Source organism: Conger conger, chromosome 4, assembly GCF_963514075.1.
Source record: "Conger conger chromosome 4, fConCon1.1, whole genome shotgun sequence".
Classification (NCBI taxonomy): domain Eukaryota; kingdom Metazoa; phylum Chordata; class Actinopteri; order Anguilliformes; family Congridae; genus Conger; species Conger conger.
Genome location: NC_083763.1, coordinates 34,083,254 through 34,106,762, shown reverse-complemented (window position 1 = coordinate 34,106,762; position 23,509 = coordinate 34,083,254). Strand labels below are relative to the sequence as shown.

General features: G+C 41.7%; 1 protein-coding gene across 2 annotated transcripts in view; it reads left to right on the top strand.

Annotated features, from left to right (window-relative positions):
• The window catches only part of phldb2b (pleckstrin homology-like domain, family B, member 2b), an 85,053-nt gene extending 71,188 nt beyond the window's left edge, over positions 1-13,865 (top strand). For both annotated transcript variants that reach the window (XM_061238645.1, XM_061238644.1), the window contains 5 exons: positions 1,914-2,004; positions 3,442-3,588; positions 5,289-5,508; positions 5,953-6,038; positions 11,123-13,865. In XM_061238645.1, coding sequence (XP_061094629.1) covers positions 1,914-2,004; positions 3,442-3,588; positions 5,289-5,508; positions 5,953-6,038; positions 11,123-11,263 — 685 coding nt within the window. In that variant the 3' untranslated portion in view covers positions 11,264-13,865. The remainder of the gene's footprint in view (positions 1-1,913; positions 2,005-3,441; positions 3,589-5,288; positions 5,509-5,952; positions 6,039-11,122) is intronic.
• Positions 13,866-23,509: the final 9,644 nt, after the last annotated feature.

Here is a 23,509-nt window from a genome sequence, read left to right as displayed (position 1 = left end):
ATGAATGCACGTATGCCTGTGTGTATGAGTGTATGTTCATATGTACGTGTATGTATGTGGGTTGTCGCTGTATTCTCACATTAACCTGTATAAACAACTGAAGACTAACATAATGTAACAATGATGTCGTTTTCTCCACACATGCACACACGAGTGTACACACACGCGTGTGCACACAAACACACAAACACACAACTTATCAATTGAAATGTTGGACAGTCTGTTTGGTTTATGTAGGACAGCTGTTTCCCAGATGGTTGTATATACAGTAGAAGAGAGCCTGCTCTCAGAACTGCCGCTTGACTTAATGGGCTCAGTGTTTTGGAGTGGGAGCACTGGGACCACACTGTCTGGATGAGCTTCACTCTTTATGTGTTTGTTAGACATGCTCAACCAGCTAGCTATTGTCGCCATGAACACTGAGACTATGAATCATATCATATTAATATTTTATCAACCCAGTGCATTTGTCACTTTCCGGACATGCTCGCCACCCAAACCCCTGCACCTCCCCAAGAAAGTGTTAATGAGACCTCAGTTGATTATATTCTGTGACTTTTGAGTGGTGACATGAATAACTACCAGATACATTTTTTTTCTTTCGGATTTTGTACCGTGTACCATGTTTAATTCAATCGGCCATGTTAGTTGAGGAAACACTGCTACGACCGCTTCCCCCGACAGTCGGAAAGAGATCAACATGCCTTCTTCAAGCTGCATCGTCTCGAGCCCTGGACCGCAATAGTCTGGGACACGTTTTTTGTATGTGCCAACCCTCCCTGCTGAGTCTTTCCCCCCACCGTCGGAGCGGTGGCCAAATTATGCCACCCCCTTGTGTGCCGGCTTTGGCAGGAATGGGGCGCAAACCCCCACGGTGTGTAACTGCGTAGAACTTATGCCTGCATCAAGGTCCGATGCCTTAGCCGTGCGCCACCACGGCACTTACCACTACCAGATTTCTGACCATAAAAGAGCCATATATCTGAATTCAGTCTCCAAAGTTGTAAGGCTTTGCTCTCATTGGTTAAATGTTTGAGGTTGCTCATCAAAAACACATCAGTATCTTCAAAATCACAAATTTGCGGCAAGCAGTGAATAAAATATCATTATGTCAACTCGGGTTTTTCAAAACAGACAAGTAGTTTGTTTGCGAGTAGTTTTTGGTCCCAAGCTAGCAAGTGAATCTTTGCCTCCCTTCCTTCCATGAAGTGTCACCCCGTGTTCACACTATGAGCGATTTGGTCGAACAGTTGCCGGAAGTCCATTCATTTTCTATGAAGATGAGTGACGGCCAGCAACATAAGCAACTGGGCAAGTGAACAATGAAAGTTTCCCATGGCTTAACTTTCCACAGGTATCACCCATCAATAGCCAATCAGAACCTTGGGTTTCATATTTGTCCAACCAATATGATACCATGTCATAATAATTTTTTTTTTTAAAGAGTACAGGACAAGCACCTTAAAAATTATATATGTATTTTACCCTACTAAAATCAGTCGCATGTACCCCAATACTCATAGGCTACTGAGTTTTATACGGCACACGATGGATATTGCTAGTATTGAGAGAACATCGGTAGCTGGTAAGCTAGCAACCGAGAAGAATATATCACTAACTAGCGACAGCAAATAATCATTATCAGTCTCATTGCACAACTACAGGAACTTGAACAATAATTTATATTGTAAATGTGTTGCCGTTCTTCACTTCAGAATATTTTTAGCTGCACAAGAACACCACGAGGAAACAACGGGAAGCTTTTGCCCCTCCCTCAGCCTAGTACACTTGAGCGACCCGTCAACCAAGTCGTTTGTTAGGAGGGGTTCTAGAAGTGCTGGGTTCTGTGAGGAGTGCTGGACTGTGAGGAGTGTGTTTGCGGGTTCTGATCATGTCTCTTCCTCACCAAGCAGCACCAGCATGTCCAACATGGCCAAGATTGAGGAGATGGAACGGCTGCTCAGGGAGGCCCAGCTTGAGAAGGACAAGCTCCTGGAGCACCGGGTACTACTGCCAGACTAGGCCTAACAAATACACACACAACCACATACACACACACATGCTGTACACACACACACACACATACACACAGGCACCAACCACACACACAAACACATACACACACACACACACACACATGCACACACACATACTGTACATACACACACATACATACGCACCAACCACACTCACACACTTTCTCACTGTTACAATGCAGGCAAACATACACACTGTACTAAAACCCTCACCCCACACGCAAATCATCAGGTCAAAAATACCACAGCTGCATTGAACTCAACAAGGTGTCAATTTGCATTAAACTAAAGTACTGGCACAAACTATGGAAACACTTCTTATGTTCTCTTAAAAATTGTATCTGTGTCCTTTCTTCTCCTGTTGTTTGTCTCCGCTATTTCCATCTGTAAAAAATGTATTCAAAACAGTTAGACCATGAGTGGTAATGAGATTCTGTGACCATCAGTAGTTTGAAATTAAGTATACATGGCAAAAATGTATTTGTTATCATTTCGTGTAGAAGAATGTTGGACAAAGAAATAAATGGCTGGTTATAAAATTACCAATGGTAAGCTATCAGATGGCTTATTATGTAGATATGAACTCATGCAAACAGTATAGGAAGGTGTAATTATTATTATTTAGCACAAATAATTTCTTGCTATGTTGGTATTACATTTATTACATATTACATTTATTATGGCAAATAGAAAAATAGTTGCAAAATATTGCATTAATCGTTAAACTGTTGCATTGCAATAATATGTTGCATACAGTATGTTCATTGCTAAATGAACATTCCCTTTAGTTTGCACTAACACAGTTTGAATAAAGGTGGATGCATATTAAAAGACAGCTAAAGAAAAAAAGAGATATTGCTAGCTATCTACAGTATTGGCATCAATAGCCACCTGCTATCAGCTAATAATTATCTAGCTAACAAAGGTCCTGTAGCTAGCCTTGCAGTGTTTGTGAACTGGTGTCTAGCTAGCTTGAAGAACCAAAATGGAACTTGAGAATTAGCTACTTATTAGACCAGCTACAACAGTTACAACTTATCAACTTGCTTGTGCTTTATCTGTCTAGATGCACAAACACAACTCATTTGGCCTGCATTTTCAGGCTGTTGGCTACTTTAATGTTAGCGAACAAAATAATATTAAAATGTTTACAAGCAATTGAATATGTTGATAAATGCTTGCAAATATTGGCCTTGTTGAATGCAGCTCGGAACTCACCTCAGCTGCCTCTAATATTCTGGAAAGCAGGCATTTTTTGGCTCTTGGAGTCAAAGCAGTTCCCCCAAATAAAAGTCAAAACAAACGACATTCTGAGGCCGCAATCTCATTGTGCTCTAGTCATGCTTGTATTTGGTGTATGTGTGTTGATGTAATGCCTGGCTTAGCTGTGTGTCCCCCTCCACAGGAGCATGAGATGGAGGTGCGCAAACAGGCTCTGGATGAAGAACGGAGACGCAGGGAGGATCTGGAGAAGCGTCTGCAGGAGGAAACCAGCAGGAGGCAGAAACTCATCGAGAGGGAGGTGAAGCTGCGTGAGAAGCAGAGAGCTCAGGTAAGTTTTGGACCCGTTTCCTACTCCTGGGTTCATGCTCCGTGTCAGAGAAATAATATATTTTATCAACAGAACCTGGATCTGCTGGAAGAATGTTTTCAGAATCAGGCATTGGCAGTAAATAGGACCATCCAGCTTCAGTGTATAAACTGAAACAAAGCTAGTTGTCCCTGCTGAAGAGGCACAATGATCAATGGCTGATCCAAGATGAGCAGTGTTAGTTGTACTAGTCAAGTTGGTAATGTGAAGCTGGTAAACCAACTTGAACAATGAAAACCAGCTGATTCCGAGATCCTGGTCAGTGGTATAACCATCTTTACTCATCAGTGCTGGTGTGTACAATGCAAATGGGTATATAAAGAAATTATAGTAACCATTAAAATATGGTTAAAAAGTCATATAGCCTGTTGTGCTGTGTTGTGCTCAGCATGGTTGTACAGAAATGTCACGTTTAGAGGAAACAATACATACAGAACAAATACACTTAGTTGTAGGAGAAATGAAAATGACAAAGTGGTTTGCGATCTGGCTGTAAAAAGAAAAGGCACAGTGACAGAATATCAGCATTTTCCTCCATTCCTCCCTTTTCGCCATAAATTATACTATGAATATGAGGTTAAAATGCAAACTGTCAGCTTTAATCTTTGAGTATTTACACCCATTTCAGGTGAACCTTTTATGAAAAAACAGACAAGGACCCTGTCAAATGAGGAAAATCTGCTCTGAATTTGAGAGCTAGACTTCATTTCATCTAAAAGGGGAAGGAATGTGTGGCCCTGGCAGCGCAATATGTTGCCACTTACTAGAGTCTGAGTCGCAGTTATGCAAAAATCAAAACAAAATGTCTACATTTAATTTCCATGCTGACCAATGTTTTCTATTCTTTTCTCTCTTTTTTTTTTTTAACAAATATTTAAATGCTACATCTAACTGGGAGTGTTAAAGGAAACCTCTGGCATTCAGATAATTCCTAATGAATTTACTTATCAGACTATGAATACATAAATCCAAGCAATGCAAATCTTTTTTTACCTTTAATCTTTAGTTTTTTACCTTAAGTAGGGCCTTATCCAATCTTTCCTGTGCAGCATCATATTTACAAGTTCGCAAAGCATCAAGGGAGTGTGACGTCACATGGTTGCTCACCGTTGCTGCATTACAAGTGTCAATTTGCAGTCACAAGCAAGACAGATCACTGTACGTAAAAGTCTGCCAAAGTATATTGTGTAATGCCACATTTTATCTCACCAGTTTGAGCCTGAATATTCTTCAAGCGAAGAAAGAGAATACAAGCCGGGGAGTGCTTCAGAAAGCGAATTAAAAGTGACTCAAATAAAAACAATAAAAAGATTATTGCTTTAATTTATTTATTAATAGCCTGATAGGTCAATTAAGTAAGAATTATCTGAATTCCAGAGGTTTCCTTTAAGCACTGTCTTGGACTCTGAGGAAGATGTCATAGATATAACTCTCCATTAAACAGTGTCCGTTGCTCTGAGCTCTGTGTGCTCCAGCGTTCCTTGTTTTCAGGCGAATCCCTGTCAAATTGCTCAGGTAATGAGTCTTTCACTATAGACTGTTTGTCCCGGATGTTGAGCACCTATTATCCTCTTTTTATTGAGCTGGCTTGTAGCGTGTTGGGAATTTGCGTTTTTGGAATTCCGGTTTTTCCACCCTTGTCTCTGCTTCCACCCGCACAGTCACGGCCTCTCACCCGTTACCTGCCGGTCAGGAAGGACGATTTTGATTTGCGTGCTCACATCGAGTCTGCTGGCCACAGCACGGACACGTGCTACCACGTGTTGCTGACGGAGAAGACCTGCCGTGGCTTCCTGGTCAAGATGGGCGGCAAGATCAAGACCTGGAAGAAGCGCTGGTTCGTTTTTGACCGCAACCACCGAACCCTATCCTATTACACAGGTGAGACCCTCTCCTGTGCACTTGAGAGCAGACCTGGGTCAAATACATAATTGTTTTGGATTCAAATACTTTTCTTTGCTAGATTGGTCTTGCCTGGTGTAATTGGGCCAACCAAGATGACCGGAAGGTGGGATTCAGACTTTTTGAGAGTATTTGATATGAACCAATACACCAGACAAGCTCAGTAAAGTGTAGAAAAGCATCTGATTCCAGAACACTTGCATTTTTGACCCAGGTCTGCCTCTGAGAGAGGCCAGAGCTCAAGATCAGCAACAGTCTTGATGTGGGAGTTAATGGATACCATTTTGGATGGACATGCATTTAATTTCCCCTGGATTGGACATGATGTGAAAAAGGTGGGTGGGGGAGTCTGCTTGAAGCTGTGAGACAGATGTTCTGTGGTGTGTGAGGTGACCAGGTCTCTCTGCTGCTTCTGGTTTACAGATAAGCATGAAGCAAAGCTCAAAGGAGTCATCTACTTCCAGGCCATTGAGGAGGTGTATTACGACCACTTAAAGAATGCTCATAAGGTAAGGCCTCAAACTTGTGGCCCTCTGACTCAAAAATATATATGACACACCAGTCTTGACAAATTCAACACTTCTTATGACTGTTTATGTTTAAACATAATGGCACGTCATGAAACATTATGAAGTGCTTATGACATTGTCATTATGGTATTATAAGATAAGGATAAAATATGTTTTATTCACGTCTGTTACTGGAAAATGGCCACTTCAACTGTAATTGTTTGCTTTCTCTAACTGGGGAGAGCAATATAAACATCGATTTCTCTAGCCAGGGAAATAGAACTGGGACGATAAAAGCTTGGTTGTCAGCACAGCAGGGAGCCAATGCATTTCCACTGAAGCAGGATACAGGCCACAAACAGCATTTGATTGAGTGTCATGACGACATACACTACCGTTCAAATATCTGTCACCTTGTCTTTTTCTGCTTTTTCTGGTTTCATATTTTATTTCTTATCTCTGTTTGTAATAAAATAATTCATATGTGGTCAAAGCACAGCTTTTGCTAAAGGGTATTTTTATACATTTTGGTTTCACCATCTATTCTTGTGCCAAGAAAGCTACTTATTGCTACTTATTTTATTCTCTGTAATAAAGGACCGTATGCAACAATGTCTCATCTATATAAACCCATGAGAACCAAAAGAGACACTATCCCATATAATGTAATATACACAAAGGGATAAAAACATTTTGATTCAGCTTCTCTTTATAGGGGAGTGACACAAAAGATCAGGGAAACAGAAAGCCTGCAACTCAAACAGCGGACCCTTTCTTTAAACCAAAGGGATTTCCTTTACAGTGTGAAAAATGGTCTTAAATAAAAGCGTATCTACAAATCTGACCAACAGATCTAATATATTAGACAAGAAAACATGCATGTATGTAAATAAACCAACAAAAGAATCACAAACCTTGAACAACCGCAAATTGTTCTCTCAAAGGTGGGACTCAACAAGGCCTATTTAATCGAATGAGGAAGTTAGCGTTCCAGCAACTATCAACTGGGGACCTGGGGACGTGTACCGGCCACCTCAGACACTAACGTTTCTATTTCACTTTATTTGAGAGAAGTGAATTCGGTTACCCATTAAAATGCAAGTGCTGTAGAAATACACACCGGAAACTAATGTCGAAATGAAAAAAAAAGTACATCCATATACATTTCGTAATGTTAATATGACCGTGTCTACACCAGGCTGGAATTACTTAATCGTGATGTTTAATTATTCAGGCTTGCCAACTCTCATGCTTTTGGCATGGTGCTCACAGATGTCACGCTACCAAAACACATCTCATATGGGAAAACGATATATTTTTATCTCAATACATTTAGTCTCATATTTCAATGATTTTAAGTAATCTATTTTTTTCTGAAAACCAAAATTATTGCCACCCCTAACTATTACTGTAAATAAATTCAAAGTGGAATAGGCAATACAATTTTAGTTAAAGGAGCACTGTCACGCTTTTTTGACTTGAGATTATGTGGATTAAATGCTTAAATTATGTATGTAGGCATTTTTAAAATCACCGTCAGTGTAGCCCTGTCCTAGATATGGGGCACACTTCAAAACACGTCCACTGACTCTCCAGCCTGTGTTTCCCAGAAGGTAACGGGCGCTCAAACTCCACCCTAGAACGCAGAGACTGGTTTATGTACGGCCAGTCGGCCACCCATCCATGTGATCACATAACTAACAGAGTCTGCTTTTCCTAGCCTAGGTTACATTCACTGTCATATGAAGGATAATAGTTTAGCTCTGACCTGATACAAGTAACGTTATATTCATCGCCTTCATACCCTTGCCTGTAGAATAGGAATGATAACCTAGCAACATTTGCTATCGTAACACCCTATTGCCTTGATTCAAATAACTTGGCTAGCCAGAGCGATATGACGGACAGCTCTGACTTCGCCGAATTGGAGGACGCTGTGGGATCGAATCCATTGTAATTAATGACACCGGCTCCATTGTAGCCAACGCGTCACGTTCGATGGCAGCGTCAAAGTTAGAGAATCGCAGTTTCATTCCCATATAGTTAATTTAATTTATTAAGCAATTTCATTGTTGTGCTTGAACTCCATATAAATTATAAAGTGGGTGGCTATTCATATCGGCTACGTTATCACAGTCTGTAATTTAGCTAGGTAGCGAGCTAGCCCCAGTCTCTCAAAAGAATTATGAGAGATTGGAGCTATCTAGTTTGCTAAATTAGCTGGTTACAACTGAACCAGAGCATCGTTGCTTAGGTGTAATGAGTGAAAACATCATATCTGTTGACATCCAATGTAAAGTGAGCTAGCAAAACACAACAGTAGGCTGTCAGATTTATTGATGGCTGCATCAATAAATTGCTGACGTGGATTGCTGCAGTGAAGCTGTGCCGTAACTCAGCGCAATCAGAGTTGTCTTCATATCGCTCAGGCTTGTCAAGGTAGGTTCTCTGACATCTGTATGTTAAAGATACAATATGCGGAATTATTCGTTGGAGTGTTATGCGATCGCCTGGATGGGTTGCCGCCCATAAACCAGTCTCTGCGTTCATGGGTGGAGTTTGAGCACCCGTTACTTTCTCGGTGACATCATTGGACGTGTTTGTTTTTTTATAGGTTTTGCCTCATACCTAGGAAACGCCTACACTGACGGTGATTTAAAAAATGCCTACTCACATAATTTAAGCATTTAATTCAAATAAGCTCAAGTCAAAAAGGTGTGACAGTCCTTTAATCAATCTCTCTTATTAATGTTAATGCCTCTGCTCGGAAGTTGTATGTAGATTGTCCAGCACGATAATGATTCCAAACATACATCAAAATCAACACAGAAATAGGTGAAAACAACATCCATGTTCTGCAATGGCCATGTCAGTCTCCAGCCTTACAACCCATAACGGGGGACGTGCAAACCCAGAGATATCAATAATTGTGAAAGCTTCTGCATGGGGAAAGGTCAGAAATCCCTCCAAATATTTTCTCTAACCTTATCATACATTTTTGGAAGACACCTGTTACATCTTTGCCTGGGCTGTTTGCAAAAAGTATTAAACCAGGGGTGCCAATAATTTTGGTTTTCAGAAAAAATAGATTACTTAGCCTAATTAAACATTAAAATGTGAGCAAATATATTGAAATTAGAGTATATAGTTTTCCTATATGTGAAGATAACCTATTGATCAGTATCTGTGTTGTTTACTACATACAGTCTTTTGTCTTCATTTTTTATCAAGGGTGCAATAATTCTGAAGTTGTGTACATGCGCACATGCTAAAGAGGCAGCCCACATCATAAAAATCTTACTCCAGCCAGTTGAACAAAGTTGGAAACCCTGAATTAGTACACTGCAATGATATGGCTTCTTGGTTTGCAACCTAACTTTCCTAATGGCTGTTTTGTTTGTAGTGCGTAAAGTGCTACAATAGGTTTTTTTTAATCAACAAAAGAACAGTATCAATGCAAGGTATTGTGGCAAGTGGCAGCAGCTAAAGCCAAATAAGGGACCGAAAACACAGTGCTTGCTTTGCTAGCCAACTGGCCTGGTTTTATTCCCTGCCACAGGCGTCTCACAGCTGAGGTTGAGGTTGAAAATGCCACCTCACAAAACTAGCTCTTCAGCCATGAGCTCCTGTTTACAACCCAGCGTCCTCCTCCATCTTTGTTTAACGGAGGTTGGCAAACTTAGAAGTACATTACTGCCACCTACTGAATGAACGTAATCATTTATTTGGAATTTTTTTATTCATTTAAAAAACCAAAAACCACAGACACAACCCTTCCATCCCTAAATGGCGTGACATTGGCTCAGGAGGTAATAGTAGTGGTCTGGGAGTCGGAAGGTTGTTGGAACTGTCCCTGAGCATGGCACCTAATCCCCAATTGCTCATGATGAGCTGGTTGGTGCCTTGCATGGCAGCCAATTGCCTTTGGTGTGTGAGTGTGTGTGAATGGGTGAATGGGTGAATGAAAAGCATACATTGTACAGGCTTTGGATAGAAGTGCTATATAAATGCCAACCTTTTACCATAAACCCACAACCCAAATCATCACGATTTCCCTGGCATCTGACTCCCACCAAACCCTTTCTTTAAAATTCCGTGAATCTTGTCCCTCAGTAATCAGTAATACCCAACATTTCTTTAGCTTCATGCACCACAATGTTAATCTTCTCTGATTTGTAACAATCTAACTAGCACAATTAATAGCACAAATGAATATCTATCCATTCTATTCTATCCATATGTATGGTTTATTTGAGGTTGAAGGTTGAACAAACCTTCAAAGCATACCTCGAAACAACCACAAAGTTTTGAAGAAATGTGTCATGTTTAACTTTGTAGCATTGAGAAGTCAGTTTCTCTTCTGTTTATTTAAGTATTATTTGTAAAAGGCTTTTTGACTAGGGTCGCCCAAATTTTTGCACACAACTGTAAATATTTGTTGGGAATTTCGATCTTGGCACTAACTTAGCACTGGCATGTGCTTCACGCACATGCAGAAACTGTTGGGGGAGACATGGCTCAGGCCGTAAGAGCTGTTGTCTGGCAGTCAGAGGGTTGCCGGTTCAATCCCCTGCCCGGGCTGTGTCGACGTGTCCCTGAGCAAGACACCTCACAAATGTTCCTGACGAGCTGGTCGGTGCCTTGCGTGGCAGCTAATCGCTGTTGGTGTGTGAGTGTGTGTATGAATGGGTGAATGAGAGCATCAATGGTACAGCACTTTGGATAAAGGCGCTATATAAATGCCAACCATTTAAAATACAAAATTGTTGAACGAATCCTTTTAGGATTCAGATATTTTGTGTCCCTGAAAAGAACCATAAGGTCCCTAGTGTTACCCATGGACGAGGCAAGTTGTCACAAGTGTACACCCTCAACTTAACTGTCTATAAATACGTGTGGTTTCCCCAGTGCTTGTTTGTCACACACCCAATTCTCTTTTGCCGTTCAAGGCCCCTGCGGCTGTTCCATCTGGAGAACGACAGCAGGGCTGGCTGCCGGACAGTAATGGTGTTTTTAACAAAGTGCTGTTTTCTGTGTGAACGTGTGAAACGACTGCCGTCTGAAGGTGTCATTTCCTGTCGCAGAGCCCCAACCCGGTGCTGACGTTCAGCGTTAAGACACACAACCGCGTGTACTACATGGTGGCACCATCCCCGGAGGCCATGCGGATCTGGATGGATGTGATCGTCACCGGGGCTGAGGGCTACACCCAGTTCATGGTGTAGCCACACCTCCGCAAAACCAAACCCTGCAGACCAGACCAGACCGGGCTGCAAGAACTTCTCAGGGCCAGACTCTGCTCCTGTAAAGAGTACAGTGTCCTCATAGGGGCTTTCTTCTTGTTTTGTGTTATCTGATATAACCAGGGGGCTCCAATCTTGTGCCTTATTCAGTGGAATATGCTAGTACCTTATATTATTTTATTATTATGGACACCCATGGGGGCCTGAGGACTGAGGCGGAGGAAGTGACAGAAGGGTTAAAGAGTGAAGCTGTAACGCGTAGCTTAGTCTTATGATCACAGCGCAGAACCTGGAGAAGAGGCCTGCCCACAGCAGCTCTGTGTGGACAGTAGTACTTGTAAAACCCCAGCTAAGACAAAATGTTCTCGCAATGTTACTGGAATGTTTTAATGATGTTATAACATTGCCACTTCGTGGCAGCAACATTGTGAGAACGTTTTGTGTTGGCTGGGACTGTAGTAGAGATGGGACGAGACCGCGCATGTGGAAGCCTTGCTCCTGTGATTTTCGCACCTGCCATCTGCCCCTGAACAGGAAGCAATTCAGTGCCAGTGAGACTTGCCAAATCGATCTCACTCTCAACAGGAAGCAAGGTATATGGCCTCATCGCTTTCCTTTCATTTCTCTCTATGGGAACTGAGGTGTGCATCGTATCACTCATGGGCTCGTACATTCTTGGTTAGCTTTCTGCAGTTGTCTTTATTTTCTTCAGTGTGGTTCTATTCAATTTGAGTGAGCATGTATCTTCCTCAGTTTTTCCTCCTATGTTTTTGTTTCCTCAAGAAGTATACAAAGGCATGTGCTTCATGCACACACAGACATACACACTCACATACCTCATCTTCTCATTCAGACATCCTACAGCCATTTCACAAATTCATGTTTTTACTATGAAATAACAGTGCAGCGATAGCAGGGAGAGAGAATGTGAAAGGGTGAGTGCGAGTCCATGAGTAGAGGGTGCCGTCTGAGTGATGAGAGAGTAGAACTCCATGTGTTGTGAACCTTTCACCACATGATCCTGGGGCCAACGGCGGTGAGAAAACAACTACCATGTCCCACTGCGTGTTTTGCTGAGAACAGCATATCACTCAGACTGTGCCACAGGAGGGACTATGGTCTGTGGACCACAGTTTCCTGGATCAATACATATATTATACATCATTACCAAGTACTTCTAATATTAACCTGTAAGTAGAGCGTGCCTTATTTTACTGGGCAGTAGGAGACTGCGGTCAGGGGTCAAGGTACGCACACAAGAGCCTCTGTGAAAGACCATGGGGTCCTTCCAAATGCTTATTTTCCACTTTATTTTCCTTGCTCCGTAATCGGAGATTGATTGAGGTCCGCCATCTTTAAGGACATTCCAACCCGTGAAATGTTCCTTCTAGGAGCTTGAAGTAGAAGTTAGGAACTCCTAAGCTTGCCTTTTATCAGGGAAACATGAGTACATCCTTTGCAGAATATTTTTCTCAGAAAGAATGACGTATAAATTACCGACCTGTGGGTCCACCTCCCCCCATCTGCCACGCCTGTAACTGACGTGGCTTCGAATAAGTTTGAAGGAGCAAGTACATTTAATTCAGAATTCAGAAAAAAATACCACAAAGGATGCACTTGTGTTTCCTTGGTCAAGAATCCTTTGGGAGCCTCCTAGCTCCTTGCTCCTAGTGCCTTCAAGGAACATTGTAATGTACTTAAAGATGGCAGGCCCGATCGATTTCTGGGTGAGTCGAGGACCGAGTAGACAAGGAAGGATAAAATAAGTGATAAAATAAATGAGCCCCAGGTCCCCACTTGCATTTGAAGACGTTTGGCTGATTGAGGTCTCTGACTGAAACCTGTGTATTTGATTATTATTGTTACTGTTATTTGTATTATTGTTGTTCAGATTTTTCTTCCAGGAATATCAGTTCACAGTTTTATATTGGAGTCTGTATTGGTTGGTGGCAAAGGGAAAGACATGCTCACTAACCAAAAGAGTCAGAAACTGTGGGTGCTATGGCCCAATGTAATATAGACAAAATGAGGCCAGGACTCAATGTAACAGCAGTCACAAGGGCAGCAGTCACAGTGGACGCGTTTTGGCTTATGCCTTCTTCACCTCTTCAAAACTAGAGTGTCTGTAATGGTTGGTGACCTGAGCATGTTTAGCAGGAGACTGGTTAGGCTTAGAGTATATCATTCAGTATTTATAGGCCTTTACATTACAGTACTGTGTGTGCACTGGCTATGTAACACAATGTTTGGCTTCTGTTTTATGCCTTTAATACTGCCTCACCCCATTCTCACCACCAGGTGGCGATAGCTACTATGGCAGTATAGGTAACATAATTGCAGGTGTGTGCCATGTAAATGTAACCACAGAACACTTGTTCAGGAGGTGACTGTCACAGCTCTGTTTCGGCGGGAAACTGTGATTGGCCTGTGATAATGACCAACAGACTGGTGCTGATTAGCCTCATTTGATCCCAAATATTTTTGTTAAGGGTTATGTGGCTCTTTTTTATGAACCAAACTTATTTTTATCATGCATGCATCTCTATTTCTGCTTCTTGAAAAAATAAATCCTACATTTCTCATGGTTTCATCGGTCTGTTTATTTTTATTTGGGTTTTTTTTGTGTGTGTGCATACGTGTGTTTCAAACTTGATCAAAGCCTGACCTGAACCAGCTCTAAGCTTGCTGGAACAGAAACCACTGCCCTTGAAAGAGGGCTGTACACTGCAGTGCTCTGTTGTTCTCTCAGCTAGGGATAGCATAATGTTCAGATGGAGTGTCAGTGGACACTTTTGGAAACTTTATGATTATACCTTCTGGTTCCCTGCAGGTATGTGCAATCCCATGTGATTGATTGAGGTCCTCTGTCTTCTACCAATAAGGTTACTTCACAATGGTCTCACATAAACCTTCACTTAATGAATGAAAAACAATTATTATTATTATATTTAGACAGATAAAATTGTTGATGATCAAAATGTGGTATCAATCAATCTGGCCTCAGCAGTTGTACTCCCGTACAGCATGGCCTCCATGTGATCATTGTAACTATACCACTGAGAACACTTCTCAGCCTGACCTGCTTCGAATCAAATATACTGCAAATCGATAACATGGCGAGGGCGTCTCCTCAACATTATGTAATTCGACTGCTGTGTCACCTGACAACACGGTAGGCCCTGATTGGGTGATTGTGGGTTTCCTGAGTTCCCATCTCTCACCTCAGGCTCTGTTCTTTGATCCGGACATGTAAAAGCCAATGGGGACATGCATGTACACACACATGAGCGAACCAGTTTCACATGCACATAAACACAGGAAGTACACGTGAAATGCAGTGTACCAGCAGAAATGTGTGAACGCAAACGTATGCACAGATGTGCTTTCATGTTTGTTCATGCATGCATGGCCAGACATTCAGCCAGAGAGCATTGGCCAAATGGTTTCCTTCTGTTGCCTGTGTTAATTATGATTTCCAGCATTCTTCCAGGCTGTTCTCTGCATGATGTAGAGCGTGTTGTTAGTGAACTGAGTATAGATTTGCATGTGTTCCTTCCTTTGACCATATTTCACTTTTAAAGGCAAACACATCTGCATCTGACACACACCTGGTTCCATCACAATAATGTTCCCCAAATTTACTGGAATGAGTAGAGCCCTAAAACATCAATTTGTGCCAAAAGTAGTCAACTTTGCGGTTAGTCAACTTTTTATTTAAAATACATTTCACTGGAATCTCAACACACTGTATATTTCAAAGTATAAAAGGTTGTAAAAGTGAATACATATTGTTGTTATACTGTTGCACAATTATTAACAGAACAACAATATTAACAACAGCAAAACACCAACATCAAAATGTCAAGGGGTTTTTAGTTTACTTTAAAAAATATTAACAGACCTTGAATGTTAGAAGTCATAATCTTCTCATGAAATAGGATTTGTAGGAAATTTGTTATAGGTCATCTACAGGTGTTAATTTCATATTTTTATGAAAAATCTGAAATGATGTGTTATGGCTCCACAAATTGGTTTAATTGCGTCTGGATTGGTATGCATGGTTTCGGTGCTTGCAGCTATATTTTCTGACCTATAGAGGGCTAATTAATGAAGGGCAAATCTCTTGAATAATTAAGGTTGTTGAAAAAATGTAATTCCATAATTTTCCAACATTTAACGCAACACAGTTTCATTGCCATTAGTCTTTTACACAGATTTCTTATAGATTCTGGTAGATGTTGTTATGATGACCGCATAGTTACTGCAAATTTGTTGGTTGTACATTCATGCTGCGACTCTCCCATTCCACACATTCGATTATGTTCTGGTGACTGGAGGCCATTGGAGTACACTGAACTTGTTGGGCTCATTCCAAGCGCTTATTTTTCTCTACTTTTTTCTTTTTCTTGCTCCTAACCCGGAAATAGATTGAGGTCTACCATCTTTAAGGACACCTGTTAACTTATGCTTCTAGAAGGAATCTTTGTCATGAGGGAACACAAGCACATCCTTTGCGGAAGTATTTTTTCCTAAAGCGTTACATATAAATGATCAAACTGTAGATCCACCTCTCCCCACCTGCCAAGTCTGTAAATGATGTGGCTTCAAACTGTTGTTTGAAGGAGCAAGGGCATTCCATTTGCCTAATTCACATTGTCTGATTTCCCAGTCTTTACTTCTTTTTCTTTTTTCTAGTCTCAATGGTGGAGCAAGAAAAGGAGGAAAATAAATGGATTGGAATGAGCCCATTGTCATGTTCTAGGAAGCTTGTGGTGCTTTGCAACATGGCACATGCTGGAAATTGCTAAGAAGATGGGTAGACTATGGCCATAAAGGGATGCGTCCCTTTTACTCAGGTAGGCTGTGGCATTTAAACAATGCCCAATTGGTATTAAGGGGCCTAGAATTATACAATTACAATTATTCCATCACCACCAGCTTGAGCCATTGACACAATGGATTCATGTTGCTTATGCCAAATTCTGACCTTTCAATTCCCTCATTAGACATTAAAAGTGTGTTAATTGAAATGATTAACAGCTCTTGCAATTTAGGTTGGAAAGAAATCTCGTACACACAGGACCACTGGCCTATAAAATTGTTATTGTAATTTGTATTATTTATTACCTAAGCTTCTAAATGAGGAAAGGTAAGTAGGTCATCTTGGGAAACACACTACACATTTTAGACTAAGAAATGTACAATGCTTTACAGACGTGATGTCTTAATGTCCCTTTCAAAATGAGAAGTGTCATATTTCAGTGTTAATGGAGGAGCAGATTTGGTTGCAGCAGCTTCTTTGGGCTGACGGTTATGTCCCTGTGGTTTAAATGCTTTAAAATGTGCTGCTCTTATGATCCTCCCACAGTCACACTTTGGAGAGGTGGCATCTGAATAATTTAGGTACCCATGCAGAGATTAGGCTCCTCTCTGCATCGCGTGGTGGAACATATGGGGGCTCCGTCATCTCTGGAAGGGCTTTTTTCCTCTGAGGGGATTAGGGAGTACGTGGGGGCCATGTATGCCTGTTTGTAGGCATGTACTGTATATGCGCATGGGAGTAAATGTTGGCATAAATACTGTATGTATGTGTATGAATGTGTGTGTGTGAGAGAGAGAGAGAGAGGGGGGGTGGGGTGGTGGTGTTTATGCTGCAGTGTCGAAGTACAGAAACAAATCTTGTTTTTATTAGTGCAGACGTCATTAGTCATCCATATTTCTATGAGTTTATACTCTGTGGGCCCATAAATCCTCCCCCAACACACACACACACTCACACACATACACTCACACAAACACACTCACACACACACTCATACACACACACTCACACACTCACACACACCCACACTGGCAGCAGAGAGAGGAGGGCTGTGTTTCTCAGGGAGGGGGGGATGGGTCTCAGGGGTTATCCTGTAAAGAGATGTTGTGAGTGACATGGATAGGTTACTTGCTTCAATGGATTTGTTCTCAAGAGAAAAAAAACAGGGGTTGTGGCATTACCATTCACAGACACCACCTGCCAATCAACGACAGCCCTGACCTCTAACCCCAACCCCTGCAGGAGTGCAGGGCTGACGTTGTAGTCCGTTCCTGGGGGCTGGGCGGGGGCAGCATGCTTGTGTTCTGTGCGCACAGCATTAATGTGGCAGGCTGGCAGCACACTGCTGCCTCTGTCCTGAAGTGGCATTTCTGTGTGATAACACAGCACCCCTGTCTGTGCTGTGGACAGTACCGTCTTACATATGAACAGTGAGACTGTGCTGAAGTTATTCCCTTTCACAATGAGGACTGCAGTGACATTATTCAGGCACACTGAGGACTTGTTAACTGAAGACGCCCTCTCTGTTGGGGATTTCTTTGCACTCCTACACAGATCTGTGAAAAAGAAAAGGGGGTGAGAGGGGAAGAGAGGAGAAAGAGAGGGTAGGGAGATAGAGGGTGAAAGGGAAGGTGTGGGAGAAAGAGGGAGTGAATAGGGATAGTGCCTTTTTGTACCCTGCAGTAAAACATTAGCTATGACCAGCTTGAAATTACCAGCTACCAGCAGGTAACCAAAAGGTTTTCAGATCAGTTCACATTCACATTGTGGATGATGGCCTAAGAGATCAAAAAGTTGAATTTTCTTTTTTCTGCTTGACCGCCATTTCCCTCCTCCTATAGGACTCATTCAAGCCACTGAAGCCCTCCAATTTCAAGTCAAATTTCAAATTTTCAAGTCCTGCTGTTGAAAAGTGCTGAGTCGATAAGTGGGAACCAGGCCATGAACAGAGATTTGAGATAGGCCTGATCAGCGCAACTACAGGGACCCTTGGAAGTGTGTTCATGAATAGAGTCGTAGATATTGAGAAAGAGCTCACTATTGCATACAGGCATTTCTATCACTCCCCCTTCACACAAATGCCTACTCTGTCTCAAGCACACATACTCTCTGTTTCTCTCACAAACACGCACACAAACACACTGAGTGCCTTCCTTAGCCCAGAGAAGGGAACCCCAGTTCCCATAACTAGCATTGATTTATTTAATTTGTTGTCACAGTATTGTTATGACATTGTTATGTGGTTGCCTTTGCTTTGTTTGACAGTGCAGAGTTTCAATGCCCTCAGTTAATTGGGCATTGGATTACAAGTCATTGCCCTTCAAACCAGTAAGTTGGGTGTCTCTGACCACTCAAGTGCACTATTGCCAGTGTGAGTTACATACATACATACTTAATGGGCTCCATTAACCAGGAAGAGGCCATTAGAGATTATAGCCATCTGCCTGGTGAGTAATAAGGTGAGAGTGGAATAAGGCAGTGGTCCTGTTGCTGTCACACACTGGGCTGTGTACGGCATGCATTATTTACATTGAAATAATGCTCACGCTGTAACCACCATGGGCAGGAGAGGCAGATAGCCAAGCAATGTGAGGAGGAAGTGACACAACGGGGCTTAAAGCGCACTCGGTCAGCCTTGTGGTTTATCTGAGGTAAGTGTCATCTCCCTCGACAGCCATTTTGTACTGATGCAATGCAACAATAACAATAAGCGATGACGGTGTCAATGCCAGTGTCCAGAGCAACAGAATTTGAAATTGAGCTTCCATTCCAACATGTGTAGAGAATGAGAGGGGGAGAGAAAGAGCGACAGAGGGGACAAGCACAGGGCGATGCTTATGCAGATTATCCTATAAATCCAGCTGGAAAGCTGCCAAGGCATAGGACTGTGCATGAGCGTACATGTGCGTGTGTTTGTGTGACAAAGCCTTGGCTGCACTGCTCAGTACACGTTCTGCACTCAGGTCACACACAGCCACCCCCCCTCCCCCCGCCACTCCCCCTCCCCCCCAAGAACACTGCCGCGCCTCCGCCTCTCATTGGCTGACCTACCGGGGTTGCCATGGAGACTTCAGAATGGAGGCAGGCGTGCAAAATCGGGGCCACAGATTTTCCGAACGAGCATCTCATCTCAGCGAAGGCATGGAGAGGTGTGGCTGTCGTAAAGGAAGAGTGTGTTGACCAGTACGGCTGGGGGGAGGGTGGAGGTGGCGCTGCTTTCCAGCCCAGTTTTGCATTCCTCTGGCCTTCCTCAAAGCACCCCGGGAAAACGTCGGAGTAGCCACGATGTGCTGCCAGCATCACCGTTTCCTGCACCTGTCAGAGGACGGGGCCTGTGGAGTGTGAGAAACCACTGACCGTGTAATCCACTGCCTGTGAACACCCTCTCATTCAGACGTGCGCTCGGCCTGACCGAGCCACAGGATGGACATGTTAATGAACTCCGCAAAAAACAAACAAAAAAAATGGTTGGTTTAGAAAGAAGGAGAGAGGGAGTGAGAGGATATCCCTTTTCATTCTGTATTCTTTTAGAGAAGGTGTCTCACACAAAAGACCGCTTCTTGTTTGGGGGTGGGACTAAGAAGAGACTGAGCAGTAAATCATGGGAGGTTCTTTTTTCCGTAATCGGCAGACTGTTACCTTCTTTCTCCTTTTCAATTCTTTTGATTTGTCCTCTTTATATTTACTTTGTATTTACACTCTTATCCAGAGAGTTTTGTACAGCATACCCTTTCAAAGAATCTGTTTCTACAACTGAATATTTTAGAGATCTTATAATGACATTTTTGGAACAAAAATTACTTAGTGTCATAAATAGGTTGGTTATAGGGCACTAAGTGAAGTTTTGCACAAGAATACTGTTTTACCACTCAGAATGCAGATAGAACATTATAATTCCATGGTCATGATTTACTGAAACAATTGGGATGAAGCACATTGCTTAAGAGTGTGACGCCAGTCCTTCCTCTGGGCTAGTCAATTTTCCTAGTCATTATACCTCACTGCCTCCTCCCATTTCGAGCACTTCCATTACCCACACATTAAAGGAACAACCTAGCACTCATTAGCGTTGCAGTAAATGGTAGACGGATGTTCTTAGCTCAGCAGCTGAATGGATATTTAATGTGTTTAGATCACGTATGATGTCTATAAAGCAAGTCAGGCAGGGAACACCACGTGCGTTCGCTGCTCCCTGTCATCAACGGACACGGAATCACGGACCTCTTTTCCCTGTGTGTCCACAACTTCCACATCCCTTTTTCTATGTATTCCTGTTTCTCGGATTGGGAGATTGGCCAACTTCAGAGCATTACATTACATTATTGGAATTTGGCAGAGGCTATCCAGAGCGAGTTAAACCAAGACACAGTTCTGCACTATCTATTATCTTTAAATCTCCCAGTACTCACCAACTTCAATAATTGTTACTAAAAGGAACTCTGCCTTGATGTTGTCCACATTGGCCATTTATAAATAAAATCGAATAATAATTTTGACCTGAGATTATAGCGCTTACTAATAAATGATTTTTTTATTAATAATCTTTCCTTCAGCCTGAAACAAATTATTGTCAATTTACTGACAAAACAGCCACACACAAAATACACATAAAAACAAACATTATTACGTGGAAATAGAAATTAAGATGACACAACAAACAAAAATGATGCTATTAGCACTGCTAACATCCCTTTCTGTCCTTTCCATCCTGTTCTTTCTCTTTGTCACTACACAGAGAGAGTGAAGCCGTGGTACCGTGCAGTGATCAAAGCAAAACAAAGAATCTGCCCCTCACGGATCCACCAAAGTGCACAAAAACAAGGAGACGACATGAAAAAACCATAAAACATTAGTTTTAAGGTAAATAAAGAAGAAAGCGTTCAGAGAACCTCCACTGAAAGACACACAAGTATTTTTCTCAGAAGTTATTATTTATTTCAAGAATGGCAGAATGTTTCTAAATGCACTGTTCAAGATTCAACATCCCACACAAGCCAAAGGATCAGGTAGGGCATATTTTAAAGTTCTATCTGAAAACAGATTAATGAACACATTAATTCTGGGTCACCAGGTATGTTTATTGTGCATTGCTGTGTGAGTACTTTGCTCATGCATAAAGTTTCACATTATTCAATTCAAAATATAACATTTAATCCAGAAGTGGCTTCAGCCCTTTACTTGGGCAATGTCAGAATGTCCCTATTCAAATCACAATACAGAATTATGCGCAAATCAAATTAGTATCTATTTAATAGCTCTGACATTGCACTGCTCCGAAACATTTATCTTATTTAGGCTCCTGTGAAGCTGACATGCTCTCTCACCACCCACTGCAGTTCAATCCAAGACATCTTTGGGTAGTTGAGAGTCAAGTCATTGTGAGGCCTCAAAACTTTTAGATGTCTTAAAACTGCACGAGTCCAAAACATGTGTATATGAATCACTTTCAGCCAGATTGCTACAGTGTGAAAACACTATTATTTGAATGTTCAGTGCACAAGTGGTACATTTCATGCAAAAAACAGAATTTGATGCTAAGAATGGGTCTGATTTTTGATATCCACTCAGGTTATCTCTTTTTTGATTCCTTCCTTCCACTTCACTTTGTGTCAACACGCATCCTTTTTTACAGCACAGTATTCCTTTGATCCATATAAATGTCCTAAAAGAGAACATTGCTGCAGGTCGTTTTTTCTGGGTTTTTAATGCAGGAAGTGGGAAGTTAAATGGGAGCTATAGCCATGCTATGGCTAGCAACGTTTGGCACAATTCCATTACAATTCATTACATTTTTCGAAGGGAATGCAATTTATACAGTATATTGAAAACTGGCCATGAGTTTCTTTTTAGAATCTTTTCAACATTTTTTTAAACTGACCTCATCTTCCTTAGTCCCCATCCCCATCAAAACAACAAAAATGGTAAACTTTGTTGTGGTTTCTAGGGAAGTTGCTAATTCTGAATGGTGGTCAGATTCATAGAGGAGAAAGAGGGCCAAATGTTGTTGAATATTCTGATTTGTACATGGCCCTGTGCAAGCTACTGCTGCGTGAGCACTGACAGCACAATAATATGGGTCAGTGGATCTGGAGCTCATTAAACAGGACTTCCTCCCCCCATTTCCCCCTCTGGGATACCCCAGCGGGAGAGAGCAGCTTGGACTCAGAGGTGCCTAGGCTGCACCCAGGTGGAATTAGGGTCTTAATGAGAGCTGGAGCTTGCCATTGCCCCAAACTGTGTCCCCCATACTTACAGCTGTCAGCTATCTCTCTCTATCTATCCCTCTATCGCTCCCTATCTCTCCTACACAATCACTCACACATACTGCACATTTAGACAAACAAGCACAAATTCAGACACATATAGTACAGTACTGTGCTAAAGTCTTAGGCACCCTAGATTTTTTAAATATAAATTTGGATTTAGATATTTATATTTTGTTGTCTGGATTAGCGTGTCAGTAGAAAAGAGCATATTTGAGATTTCCAAACATTAATTTTCCAAAAAACACGATCCAACTGTGGCAAATGTTTGGTATAACCTACCAGCCAATTTTCTTAATAAAACTGCAAGATAATGTACCAAAGAGAACTGATGCAGTTTTAAAGGCGAAGGGTGGTTACAGCAAATCTTTATTTGAATTAGTTTTTAATGGTTTATTACTCGTATAGAACATTTTGATATTTAGAAAATTTAATTAAATTATTCTTGAAAGTATTTTTGCTTTACGTTAACCGTTAAATCATGTGTCTGCGACTTTTGCCGAGTACTGTACATATTGTGAAAATATAAACAGACATTTAACTGGACACAGATTAAATGACAAAAGGCATGCACACACACTTTCACACATTGATGTGCTGGCTCTGTTCTCTCTATATCTCACTCTCCCTCTCTCAGTCACAGACACAACCTAAGTAGCCCAACAGTCATAACCTGTAAAGTGAGTAAGGCACGAGGAGTCATTCTGCAGTAATGTGGCATCAACACATTTTCCTGTTTACTTCTCCAGGGAAAAAATGCTCTTTATTTTAGTAAAATAAAGATCAATGTCAATTATTTTTTTCTCTCACTCTCTCTCTCTGACTGAGGTTAGATAACCAGCAGATTAACCTCCTCCAAAGTTCTGAACTGTGTCCTAATACACCACTCATCACCACTCACCAGCATTCAGTCACCTAACACATCTCTCCTGATGGTGCCAATTCAAAACAGTATTACATTTTGGGAAGGGGTGCAGAGCAAGATGCATTTTGATGAAGTTGTCTATCCAGTTGCTCTCATAAAGAGCACATGAGCAGACCGATGTGCCTCAGACAACTAGGAGCAGTTCAGCAGAAGAAAGTCAGCTCTTACTTCTGCTAAAACATACAGTGCTACCCTGAGATGATGTCATATCTCAAACC